General features: G+C 39.5%; 1 protein-coding gene across 2 annotated transcripts in view; it reads right to left on the minus strand.

Moving 5' to 3' along the window:
* Nucleotides 1–13,289, minus strand: part of PRKAG2 (protein kinase AMP-activated non-catalytic subunit gamma 2) — a 228,256-nt gene that overhangs the window by 24,329 nt on the left and 190,638 nt on the right. For both annotated transcript variants that reach the window (XM_026091566.1, XM_026091565.1), the window contains one exon: nt 8,426–8,535. In XM_026091566.1, the coding sequence (XP_025947351.1) occupies nt 8,426–8,535 (110 nt within the window). The remainder of the gene's footprint in view (nt 1–8,425; nt 8,536–13,289) is intronic.

Genomic DNA, 13,289 nt, shown 5'->3' on the forward strand with positions numbered 1-13,289 from the left:
CTTTGAAGCAATTCACACCCAGGTGGCAATGGCATTTAAACATCTTCAATTGAGGAGGTGGTAATGCTGCCCAAACTCAGAAAATCTGAAGAAATTTGGAGGGGGGGAGGGGAGAACCAGTTTTTCTGAGAACCTCTGCCCCAGTTCCCCAAGCTGTCAGGAGGAAAATGGCACAGTCTTGTCCTAACTTGTAATCTAGTGGCAATACCTATGGTTAGAAGAGTTAAAAATTCTCACAGCAACTTTTTTTTTTTTTTTTAAAGGCTTGATTGATTGCTTTATCTCTATCTTTCCCAAGAAGTGGCCAACAAAATATTGGGAAGGATATTAAACATTAGCTTGCAATTCCAATTTTTCTTCAAATAAAGCTGCAGTTGTCCAAGCCATACATCTTTTTAAGTTACAGTGAATTACAGTTCTGTAAAGGAGCTATTTTGAGAAGTTATTAGAAAAATTGTTTTATAGCACACGTATATCATCCAGTATTTTTATAAATTGGCTTGTCTGGAAAGACTAAACCTGCATACAAGACTAACCAATTATATAAGTGCAATGACTGTTGCATTCAAAAATCATTCTCCAGTTATTTTTTTCTTTAGTCTATGGATTTAGCCGAAGTATTCCTTCCTTGGTACGATTACACCTTCTAATAAAAAGGCTACTTAAGGACTCCCTTTGCAATACAGACTTACACCTAAGGTTAAGACCAAGCAGGTTTTGAAAAGAAGAGTTTCCTACTCTACCTGCCATACCCTCAACTAAAGTAAAAAAGAATTAGACAAAGCCACTGTTAACTTAAAGGCTCTGTTTGTTTTCATATCTTAAAAACCCCAACTCTCAAACACACGAGAGGTTCCTCTAGCTCATGTTGAATTTTGGAAAGCTTAGATGAAACCAGAACAAAACTCATTTTTCTTCTCCATTCACAGGACACGGAAAGTGAACACTCCAGACAGATATACTATGGGGCATAGAGCACATCATAAAATTTAGGAGCTGGAGTAATACCCTTCATCAGACCCAAGCCAAACCCCAGAAAAGGGGCGAGAGAATAGGTAAGATCTTAAGTCTAAGTTACAGCATGCAAGCACACATTCTGCATTTCTCCCCAGAGAACAGACACTTTACGTCCTCATGTAGAAATCCCCCACCACCACCAAAGGGACCCAATCCAACTGAAGACACCAAACTGAGGCTTTAATTCATTCAGATACTCTATGTTGATATGCTCACACTGAAGCTGACAATTAAGGAGTCTCCTTCTCCCTCTAATGCCACAGATGTGCTGATTTCACAGAGACCTCTTCTACATAGCTGTTGCTCCATGATTACAGTCAACTCTGCTATTCCCTCATCTCAATGAGGGACTCTGCTGATGTTTACTTCCACCTGACGTTTGAGGGGAACCTTCTAGTTCTTAGTGTGCAATAACGTCAAAAAATAGCACAGGTCTCTTTTCTAGGAAATGAATCACTTGAAGCCAGAATTCTTGCTGCTAGATTCCATGCTACAGTGGACTGAGAAATGAGATAAGCCTCATAGCCAGAGCCACTGGGATCAACTGCATTGGAAAGGGTACAGAAGTTCCTTCAGACTGAGATCTTACCAAACAAACAAGAAAAAAAAGAGGGTGAATAAATAATACGCGACTCTCAGTCCAGTACAAACCGTGTCTACACACTGCACAGAAACAGAAATTTCTGCCTAATTGGTACAAAGGGCTTCACAGTATCTTCCCCAAAGATCCAGGAATGAATGCTTCCTATTGGTTTTGAGACCTGCAGGAATTAAGCTGCTATGCTTATTGCATACCAGACAAACAGGAGCAGCTTGGGGGCCGGGGGGAAGTCTTCTAGTATTATACTACTGATTCTGGCCTGATCTAAATAAAGGCATCTTTTATGTGGCCTGCTCAAACTGTCTCAGCCCCCATGTCAGTAAAAGCCAAATTATATTATTCTCTTATGATTCTGTGGGACGGGTAAGCCAGGAGGAGTGCTCACACTACTTAGAAACATAGACAGTATATTAGTTTAAATTTAGCAACTTTGAAGAGGAAAAACCTCAAAGCCAATTAAGGAACAGACAGTCAATCCTTTCATAAAGCTGTGAGAACTCTGTTGCAATGGCAGACCCATAGTCTGCTATGGGTTTCTGGAAGGAAAAGATTCTGCAGTATTCTTCCTGGAAACCTGGTCTATCTCATTACCTTGGAGGGAGGCAACACCCCAGTCAAGAATGACCTGGAGGGAACAAGAATAATAAATCCAATTACTGAATAGATTCAGCACAGGGAGGAGGAATACAAATCCTCTGCCACTTTTCTAACGTGGAATCCACTGCACACTCTGCACACTCTGCAGAAACTACATTTACTTCCAGTTTGTTAAATCCCCATAAAAAGGTTTCTAGAAGATTATACCAAATATTTTTCTAGTTATGTGGTAGAAAAATAAGTATTTTAGCTCTTACTAGTGTGTGACAGCTACTGGCAAAAGCCAACTTCAGTGGTGGTAACATCTGGTCCATTACCAACTAGATCATTTWATTAAACAGAAAGGCTAAATTATCTAACCTTCACGTCATTTAACTGTCCAAGAGTTCTTCAGCACATACAAGGAGAGAATCTTTAGGACTCTGAAAGCTTGTTTTGATGACTGTTTCTATATAAACATGATTTTTACTAGTTTTCAAAGAAGTGCTGAACAAATAATTTAAAAATAGCTTCCAGATCATCTTGAGCAAAAGCCATGTATGTGTTAGTATTAAAGCATAGATTTACTTTTAATAGGTGAGAATGTTGTTTAGTCAGAACAGAAGGCTAGGTAGAGTTTTTCACACCACAGGGATTTCTAAGAACTTCACAATACCCAGCAACTGCATTTGCTATATACCATCCTTGTGACTACAAACTGCTGCTTGATACAGAGCGGGGAAGTCCCCGTCTTACACTTACCTTTTACCTTCCTTTTGGAGGGCAGATTGCTCTGGACTACAAAACAGACTATTTAATCCTTCTCATCTTTACATGGGTTGGGCAAAAAGCAAAACAAATTAAATAACAAATACGTTTGAAGGCCAGACAAAAAAATCTGATCCTAAATAAGCTTACAGAGGCAAACTTTAGAAACTGCAATAAGCTAGGTTAAATCAGTAGTTTCCTTTAAAAATCCAAATGGAGTTTGTAATGGGGGATAAATGCATTCCTCTATTGTAAAGAAAAGTCAGAAGCTCATGTAGTAACAAGGAAAATAATATGAAGTCACATCACAGGAGAGAGATAAAGAGATACTAAAGATAAATAATTTGACTGATGGAGCAGGAACAAAGTGCTATGTTTTGTGGGCATGTGAATCCAACTAATACAGGAATTATTCAAATTCCTATTTTCCTCCCAAAGTATTAATCAGTTTCAAAAGACAAGAAAAGGTCAGATTCTTGGTTTCGACTCATATCAGGTATGTATGGTGACACAGCAAAGAAAAAGTAAAGGCAGATCTGGATGTCACCTTATTTCCCCAGAACATTGCCAAATTAAAAGCATTAACACTTGTAGAGTAATTAAATACTGTGCTCAAAACACAAGGAGGTAATGAGTAAACCTGCATCCAGCTCGGAATTTTCCTAGAGTCTAATAAAGATGATCCAGTCCCATAYACCAAATATTCAGAATGAAGAGTAGTAAGTGAACAGTCATTCATTGCCTGCAGAGCGGCCCTTCAGGAGAGAACCCTCCTAATCCACTCAAAGGAGCTGCAAAATGTTTGTTCTCCTACTGTTCCCCATCTTGGGAGATGAGCAAGAGATGAGACAGGCAATTTATTCTTTGTGAGCTGCAACACACCGTTGCAACTTGCCTAGTTTCCCCACCATCCACAGAACCAAATTGCCAAACTTSACAGGATGGCTCATAACATCTAATTGTCTCTCGACTCCAATCCTTCATGCTCAGATCACACCTTCAAAGTGTCTTTAATGTGTGTTAAGCAAAGATAACATCATCTCTGGGAAAAGCAAAACACTGGAGCTTGTCACATACGAGGAGTATTCACGGCAGGACAGAGAGACACAGCACTGCACGAGAGTTCAATATTTATCAGGCCCATTACTTACAGGCTACATCTGTATTATAAGCTAAAAAGGGTGAAAGAAAAGTCCACCAACTGTGAGACTTAAATCATTAGCACTAACCCAACTACTACTCTCTCAGACAATATCTGACCATGGCTCAGGGCTCTGCACAGGCTAAGGACCATTCCAGGTAGGCAGGGTAGATACAAATACTCTGTTTGGAGGGAAATAAAAACTAAGCTGTACGAAGGCAAATTGAGCAGTGCTGGATGACCTCAGGCAGGTAAATGGACCTTGGCTTAGTACATTTTATTTATTTAGTACAGATGTTGCCCAAGTCCACCCCAAGCGGCACATTCTCCAGCTGAACACAGCACCCTCATCCCTTAGCACATGATTTGATGCGTAATTGAAGAGCATGAGACATACCACTTTCACAATAGCATAACATAGGTGCCAGTTGCATAGGTGTATTCTCAATGTGTAAGTCCAGACTGGTGTGCTAGCACTAGGAAGTGAGGTGTTTGGTAGCTGCTGGAATCAAGAGGCCCCCAGACTTTCTCACTGTCAAATAAGCAGGACTGAAGAGACTGCTGACCCATTCCTGCTCTTTACTAGCTACCACTGCTGCTACTTAAGACTTCCTTTCTGTTTGCAGCATAATGTCACCTTACCATCTTCTCTCTCGTTCAGGGTTAAAATAAAATTCCTTACAAATCTTCACATTAACTCCCTCCAAGATATTGGGACTAAATAATTGCTTTTAAGAATTGATACTGCTTTAGTGGTATGACTCAGATCCCATTATATAAAGAATATCTTCAGTCTTATAGTTAACAGTGGTTTTAAAAGACCTTCCATAATATCTCACAAAGAATTTCCAAGATAGAAACAGGCTTGATGTGTGTTGTGATTTCTGACCAGTAGAGGGAGACAAGATACTGTAGACAAATCCAAATCCAAAGGCAAAGTCTTCCAAAGAACCGCATTAAAACACAACGCGGCTCTGATTTTTCTATTCTTCCATCAATTGCTACTAGCTTACACTAAGGGATGCAAAAAATAAGCCCTTATCATATATTCTGTTTTGAACCCCGAACTATTAAAACCTGAATTCAGTTAGAAATAAAGTCTCTGAAGCGCTGTATCAAGATGTCAAGGCACTTTTTTTTTTTTTTTTAATTAGGAGAAACACTAATTTGGGTATGAGTGAAACAGACCCAAGAATGACACCAAACATCTGCAAAACACACTCACTTAAAAAGGATTCATGGACACTGAATGCTTCATAAGACTGTGTACTACGTTATCCAAAGAGGAACCGATATGGGGTCCCAAGGCACTGAAGAATAAGCTGTTTATGTACTAAAAATTGTAACACAAACACTTTATAAGTTTTTGTTTGACTACCCTTATGATGTGCTTTCTCTTCCATCCCTTTGTTTTTAAAAAAACAAAAAAGAACTCTTCAATTTTTAAGTTTCAAACATATATATATATATGTGCATCAGCTTTACAACTAGAATGAAGAAATTTAATATGTGTTGAAGATACTGTAGCTGGAATATTAATACATGGTGATAGGTAAAGAACTGCACAGGAAAATACTGACAGAGAAGTATTTAGAAGATCTGCTAGCAGTGTACCCAAGGATCAGTGTTCAGATCAACCTGCTTAAAGTTTTGCAGCAAAGCTGGAAGACAGTGCCAATTATTTTACAAGAAAGCTGTGACTTCCTAAGTTAGGGAATGATGAAACTGGGATGAAATTTAATGGTATAAAGCACAAAAGTATTCAGTTTGGAAGAAGAGCTGTTTACCACTAATCCAAGTTCAAGATATGGTTCACATATGCCATATATCAGAGTATGAATGAATAACTACAGACCGCCCCTCTACCACTCCCCTCCTCCACTTAGAAATACCTGAAGAAGCAAGCTGAGATTATGCTCCCATGAACACAGGCCAAAGCATCCCCTTCGTTCTTCTCCATTTATAATCCAAGAACCTCTAGGGATCCCAAATAAGACATGGATTTGAGTGGGGTATTGGTGAAAGTTCTGTTATCAGTGAGTAATCTGTTTTCCTTTATGGCGATGACTAACAAATTTCACTCACTCACACTCTGCTTCTCCAAGCATTATCCCACATTGGCTCACCAACTGGAGATGAAACTCCAGCTTCCTGGTATGAATAGTGCTATCTCAATACAGCTACAGTAAAGAAAGCTGGTATCTAGCATGACTTTATGCAATTCAACAACAGACCTGGGGAATCCAAAAGGAATTGGTGATCTGCCGCAACTGCCCTAAGATTAATTGGTTCATGAAGCAAAGAGGAAGACTTGTTTTTCCAACTGCAACAATGACCAAGATCAAGCTGTTGACCCAGGTGATCACTGACAGCTCAGAACTCAACCGTGGGTCATACCAACAGCAAGCTACAGATACCAATTCCCAAAAGATTATCTCATAGTGCAAGAATAAATATTCTCTGAAATTAAAAAAAAAAAAGGAAGCTAAGTCTTTTTAAAGAGCTGAGAGGCTGTCAAATAACATTACCACCCCAAACTTGACTTTTCAGGTCAAAAGGTCTGGATTCTTTAGTTCAAAATTAACAGTCTTCTCTCTTTTGGGCAGGAGAGAGGAAAAGCTGTAGAACCCTTTCCCTCTGAGATGGTGAAAGAAAGTCAACAGGATTAACTTCCCACAGAATAAAGCTCCTAAGAGACAGAGAGAGAAGTCTCCGAAAAGGATTGTGGCAAAAGAATGGGCTGAAGCATTCATTACATCTAGATGTTCTTCACTGATAGCTTAGAGTGCTTGGATAATCACTAGGTCCACGCAACTGGTTCAGCGCAAGAACAGATGTGGCTGAAAGACTATCAAAACAGTCAAGATGTGGAAGAGGCATGTAAAATTGATACTGTAAATATCTAAACTCTGGGATTGATGCCTGTGAGCTGAGAAGCTCTTCCTCCAAGACTCTCTCTTCCATCTCTAACCACAGATCAAATGTATTTTCACTACAAAATCCAACACCCAGTAAAGAACCCTTGGGAAGAAGGAGGAAAAAAAGTGACTGTTAAAATGATTCCAAGGTATTTAAGAATGAAAAGCTTCCAGTAAAAGTTTGCCTTTCTGGATAAAGGAGGAAACAGTCACCAGTGTCTCATGTCATATAAACTACGTTCAGTGCTGCCCTCCTGGCTACCAGATCAGTTAGCATCAGGAGGCCATTTGGCACGTGGACAGACTCTTATCCAGAGCCCTGCCTAAATTTTAATATAATTCTAGTACCAAGTACAAATAGACATATTGCTCTACTAATTAAGTATCTGTTGTTCTTGCTTACATCAGAAGTTCCTGCCCCATCAGCTAATGATCAGCTCAAGAAGGATGGGTGCCTCCCCAGGATGAGTGACTGTATAAATTGACTAGAACACACGCAATGCTGCCACATTACTTCTCCTTGTTGCATAATGTAGGTTTTGCATCTTTGAGACTGTTGTATGGATAATCCCACATTGTAAAGGATTATCTGATACACAGGATGGTTCTGTGAACACTGTGGGACTAAATATCTATTATATGGTTGTCTCCAACTGTGGGAGACTGGAATCTAACTGAGCAGTACATTCCAGGCCAATATTACTTCACTGGGCTTAGTCAAGTCAAAACTGGAGCATCTTTAAACAAAAGAAACCTCCCACCAATTTCAAAATCTAGGAAACAGACAAAGAAAGCCACAACTCTCTACCACAACTCGACTTTGTTTCTATAGTGGGCAGCTAGTGCTTTCCTTTGGCAAATAAATTCTTCATGCAGAGACAAGAGTCTAGCAGATGATGATTAAAAGCAAAATGAGAAACTGAAAACAAAGATTTCCAGGAGAATTTAATAGTTTGCAGAATTAAGGCATCCATTCTAGTCCTATATTGTCTTAACAATATAACAAGAGTAGGCTGAAAGCGTCTGGATACATCGTAACTATTACAACAAAGATCTTTACATAAATGTAGGTGAATAAAATTTGATAGCCATGAAGTCATCAATATAACTCTGTGCTCATTTGAAAAGTTTTTTAGCTAGAGATTCCAACTACAATATAAATTATATCTTCTCTTTTTGTTGAGCAAAGAAGTCTTCCCCCATGTCCTTCTCTAACAGACCATGAAAGATACAGTTGAAACATTATGGGTTTTTGCAATCAAAGCACAGTATTACAGGAGAACTTCAAGAGATAAAATTTCATTTATCACTCAGGAAACACACACATTAGAAGAAAAACAAGTGAACTGCAAAAAAAMCAAMCAAACAAACAAACAAACCACAGACTGAAAGGAGAATACTCACTTGCAACGTAGTGTCGAAAACAACAAGCTTAGAGCTTGTCGGAACAATGTCATAACACTTGTGTGACCTCATGAATCGCACATAAATGTCACTTTCCGATTCTTCAAGTGCTGTAAGTAAAAACATTACGTTTCTTTAAGGTTACTTAAATAAAACAATGTAAAAAGCATGCCAAATCAACCAAGCAGCATTGCAGAAGGACATCCCTACAGCGAAATTCAAATTCACACTTTCAGATCTGGACAGACACTTCACAGTTCTGAGTTTTGCATCTCAGATGCATCTTTCCTTTCAAATTACACAGTATAAAGATGAAATGTGTTGTTCTTCCTTGATGAGAAAGGACTTTAGTACTGGAGATTTATATTTTTTAAAAATCCCCATTTTTCCAATGGCAAACTATTGAATAGGCTCATACGCATACTAGATGCCTCAACTCCAGTTATACACAGAGAAAGTCAGTTTGAAACTTAAGCTATGATCTGACTTAACTGACCCAAGCTCCTGAAATTAGTATTTCTCTGATCTCATTTCTGTTCAGTCTACTTTTTACTTAGTAATTTTGTATTTTCTTAAGAAGCAGCAGGCAAGTTTGGCAGGTTATGCAATCAGTACCATCCTATTAAGGCTACTTAACACACACCATCACAAATCCCAGACTTAGTGATTTATGGAAACAGGATCCACTTGGGCCATTTACAACAGTGGCATTTTCTGTGGCAAGGATCAAACACGCAATGTAGTTTATGCTAGCTTAAATTACATTTGTCAGTTCAGATGCAGATGCATCTAATTTTCTGATCATCTCAGGTACTTCCTTTACTTTTTAAAAAAAGCCCTTTTCCCACTGAAATCCAAACAGCATGAAATAGCAGTTCCACAGAAATACAGAAGGAAAAAAAGAGTCCAATCGGGGAGAAGCAGGGGAGGGAGGGAGGGAGGGAGAGAGAGAGAAAGAAAATCATTTGTTGGAGTTATGTGGCTATAAAGATCAGGACCAAAAGTGAAAACAGCAGGAGCTAAGAACAAAGACATTTGGAAACAACATGAGCAAACTGACACAGGCAGTACTAGACAAGCAGCCTTGGACAAGGCTGGTGAGAAGCAACCTTGATGAGGTGATACCAAAGGGGAACTGGTACTTGGCAAAGGCATGTTAGAAGAGGTTGAAAAAAGGCAGTCTAGGGGACAGAACCTCTTATACAGCACCATAACATAGTAAAAGCTTATCATCCTCTAACTCCTGCAATAGCTTAAATGGCTATTGTCTGTACAGAATGAATTTAATTACCATGTGATACAATGAGTTGTATGGGGTTTTGTTTTGTTTTTAAATGCAAGAACTAGAGGGAGGAAGAAAACTAAACATTAAGAACAATACTACGAGAACATTTACATGACAAAGTAAAAAAATCTAATCATTAGGAAGTTAAGGCTGCCTCCACAGCCATAAACACAGTCTCTCTATACAGTATCAGAGTCCTTATTTACTTTAATCTCTCTTCCTCCCCCCCCTCCACAGGACAATACACAGTGAGAACTGGGCTTGAACTGGTAAGTCAAACCCCCAGTAAATAAGACTAGTTACTAAAATAATCAGTAACCATTGGAGAGATGTTGCATTGTCATGTTTTTTCCAGAACTACAGAAACTACAGTCAGTCCCATAGAACAGCATGACACTGTCTTTTCTTCCAGCTTTGGTCCCCTGCCTCTTTCCTTACATACTTTCCAAATTCTGCAACGAGCAAAACAGTGACCCAACTGTTCCGAATCATTTGCAGGGCAAGTCTGTTCTTCGCACTGGCAGAAATGTAGGTGCTATGAAACTTTCATCAGGTATATAGAAATTGCCACAAGCATACATACCCAGGGAAATTATTGTTCTAGTTCTGAATCTGTATTTCCTATTGATTCTGTAGCCCTAACGGGGCTGTTTTATATACARTTAAGTATACTGCAGGTAGAAGCAAGTGTCGGAAGACATCAAGCAGTTGATGAAAACAATTGTTTTCTTAGTTTAACTGAAAAACATATTTTTACACCCTTAGCAGAGCACATCATCATTCTGTATGGTTTTGCTGACTTACTAACAATTATGCAGGTTTAATACATTACAATAACAAATGCAGGAACCGGAAAGCAGGACATGTTCCCCAGTTTATTCAGGTAATGCTGTTAATGGCAGCAACAGTTAAGAACTCTGTAACTCTGTCTATTGACCAGCACAGTGAACATGTGCCTACAGACCCTTTTCTCACTCACCACACATTCCCACCACCAAACACACACCACCTTCAACTGAACCTCAACAACCCTCACCCATTTAAGGGCACCTAACTAGTCCCACACACTATCTCACCCTACGTTCGTTGTTTTCCAACTTGGAAATCAGAATTGGTTAAATTCCTTTAGGCACCACATAGCAAAAGCTCTGCAGATGGACACCGGAAAGTTACAATGAGAAATGCTGAGAGGCATGAGACAGATATCCACGAGTACTGTGTTTAACACCCATATAATAGCTATGAAACTAAACAGGATCTGAACAAGGATTCAGTTGTTCAGCTAGAACTGAGGTTTATTTATACAGAAGATGCTTATACTTCAAACATGTATAATGCACTGATTTATTAGCTACCAACTAAACATGTAAAACATAAGCAATGCTGCTCTCCCCCATATGTTTTAAATGGCTTTCAAATGTCTATTGGAAAGGATATTTGAGACCTTCTACACACTTTTAACTACTTGGCATTACTAGACAGATGCCTTAATCCAATTCTTTGTACAGATATTCTATGCATTGTCAGTCCATACAACTGCTCAAAGGAGAAAAATCTCTTGAGCTGAAGACTTTTAATACACCTCAGGGGCACGCTCACACCTCACCTTTCCCGCATAGCGTTACTAGGCAGGGCACAGTCTTCTTTATAGTTCCTCTCACCTTCACAAGAGGACAAACTTACTGCTTTTGGTTATATCCAACCATGACTGTGCCGCAAACAGAAACATCCCAATGTAGGTCAGGGTAATTATATTCGATCATTCGTATTTTGTTATCTATTTATTTTCTAGCTCTAGTTTTGTTTTTACTATAACCTGCCGCCCTTTTTGGCAGTTTTCTATAAGCTTATGGCTTTTCACCTCTGTATCACCGATCAAGGCTTCATTATTTTATCTGTATAAAGAGATTCTCTAATCTGTAATATAAATTTCTCTGCATAAACTCTAGCAGTTATTCTAGAGCTCTACATGCTGGAGCCTTAAGCTAAGTTATTGAAGAAAAACAAACAAACAAGAGAACTACCTCAGAAGTCCTTCTTAGCACCTTTCTTCAGTCTTGAACTTAATGAGTTATACTTCTTTCTGTTCCATGTTTCTACAAGGCCAGGAATAGAAACCTGCATCCAACAGCATGGCTCTATCTCACTCACACGCAAGATCCATTTCACACTAAGGTCAGATAACCTGACTTAGTCTCTTGGTTCAATACTCAAAGTGTTCCCAGCCCACAAAACAGGCTCGAGAGGCTCCCAGTAAGTGCTAGCCAAGCCTGTCGCAACAGAATATGACTCTATTGGAACATCTAGATAAAGTACTTGCAACCAGTGGCTTGCAAAGACCTTATACTTAAACCTCAGCAGTTTGATGGCAATTCCCATGCTACTTCAAAAGCCAGCTTCGGTAGATTATCTTGCTTCAGTTGAGGTAAATGTTCAACCAGAGCCTTGCTTCTTCTGTGAACTGGAAATCCAGACGAGATCACAGGGAAATGTGGCTCTGAGCTTCCAGTTACGTTGGCTCTGGGACAAACTTCTTTACCCAGCTACTTTCAAAGAATAGTGGGAAGTGGTGCAGGTTGGGTAAAAGTCTGAGTCATCCTCCTTGGTTGCCTCTGTGACTACAGTGCATAAACAGGTTTGTTCTGAACTTGTGCAGATGAAGCAAGCTGAGATACACCTGCTATTAGATATTTCATAGCTACTGTTTGCATGAGCTAAACAGATTACCTGGGGATCTGTTACAAGGGCTTCTCAAATTCACTAGAGGCAACTCAGCTGAGCCTGAAATATCTATTTTGTGGAAGGTCAGGACCATTACCACAACAAGGTCCTGATGTTTGGAGCTAGAAAATAAAATCTTAGTTTCTTGCAAAGCTAGCTTGTCCACCTTCAGTGGATTGCCTTCCCTTAGAGGCTTGCTGATGAAGTTTCTTCAAGCAAGCGCTAAGGTTTGTTGTAAGCAATCCTGTGACTAAATAGGCAGAATTCTCAACTAAATCACATATATCAATTCACGAGAATTACTCTGGAGCATCTAACCAGCAAATTACTCCTGTTGCAATCCATTCTGGATGCTGAGAAAGCTCATCAAAAGCGTGGAGCTTCATCCTACCACCACTATGAATCTTGTCCTCTGTCCTAACACATGATCTGGATGCTAGTTTGCTTGGAGATAAAGCAGATTCGCAGCAGGAGGCATCTGAATCTAGAGCAAGGACGGGGGAGGAAAAGAGTACACCAGTAAATAGTTGGGTGGATATTTCCATATGGGTTTTCACTCATTAAAGCGTATTTCTTGAAGATTCATCTGAAACTTATTTTGCAAGTGGATGTTCTGCCTGTGTGTTTCCCCCCCACTCACAGGTGAAGCTGAAGAACTCCAGATCCCCAATCCTTTCTCCTGCAATTTTTGACAGAAAGAGCACAAAGAGAAGCCACCAGAAAGGCTGCAAGACTGCGGAAGGTTCAAGCACCTGAAGTTGAGAACCCCCTCACAGAGCACCTTCTGTAGGGTAAGGTCTCTCTCTGACTGTCATCATTTTATTTATTTCTATAGATAGAGGTACTTCAAAGACTGCA

This window comes from Apteryx rowi, unplaced genomic scaffold (assembly GCF_003343035.1).
Source record: "Apteryx rowi isolate R43461 unplaced genomic scaffold, aptRow1 scaffold_91, whole genome shotgun sequence".
Classification (NCBI taxonomy): domain Eukaryota; kingdom Metazoa; phylum Chordata; class Aves; order Apterygiformes; family Apterygidae; genus Apteryx; species Apteryx rowi.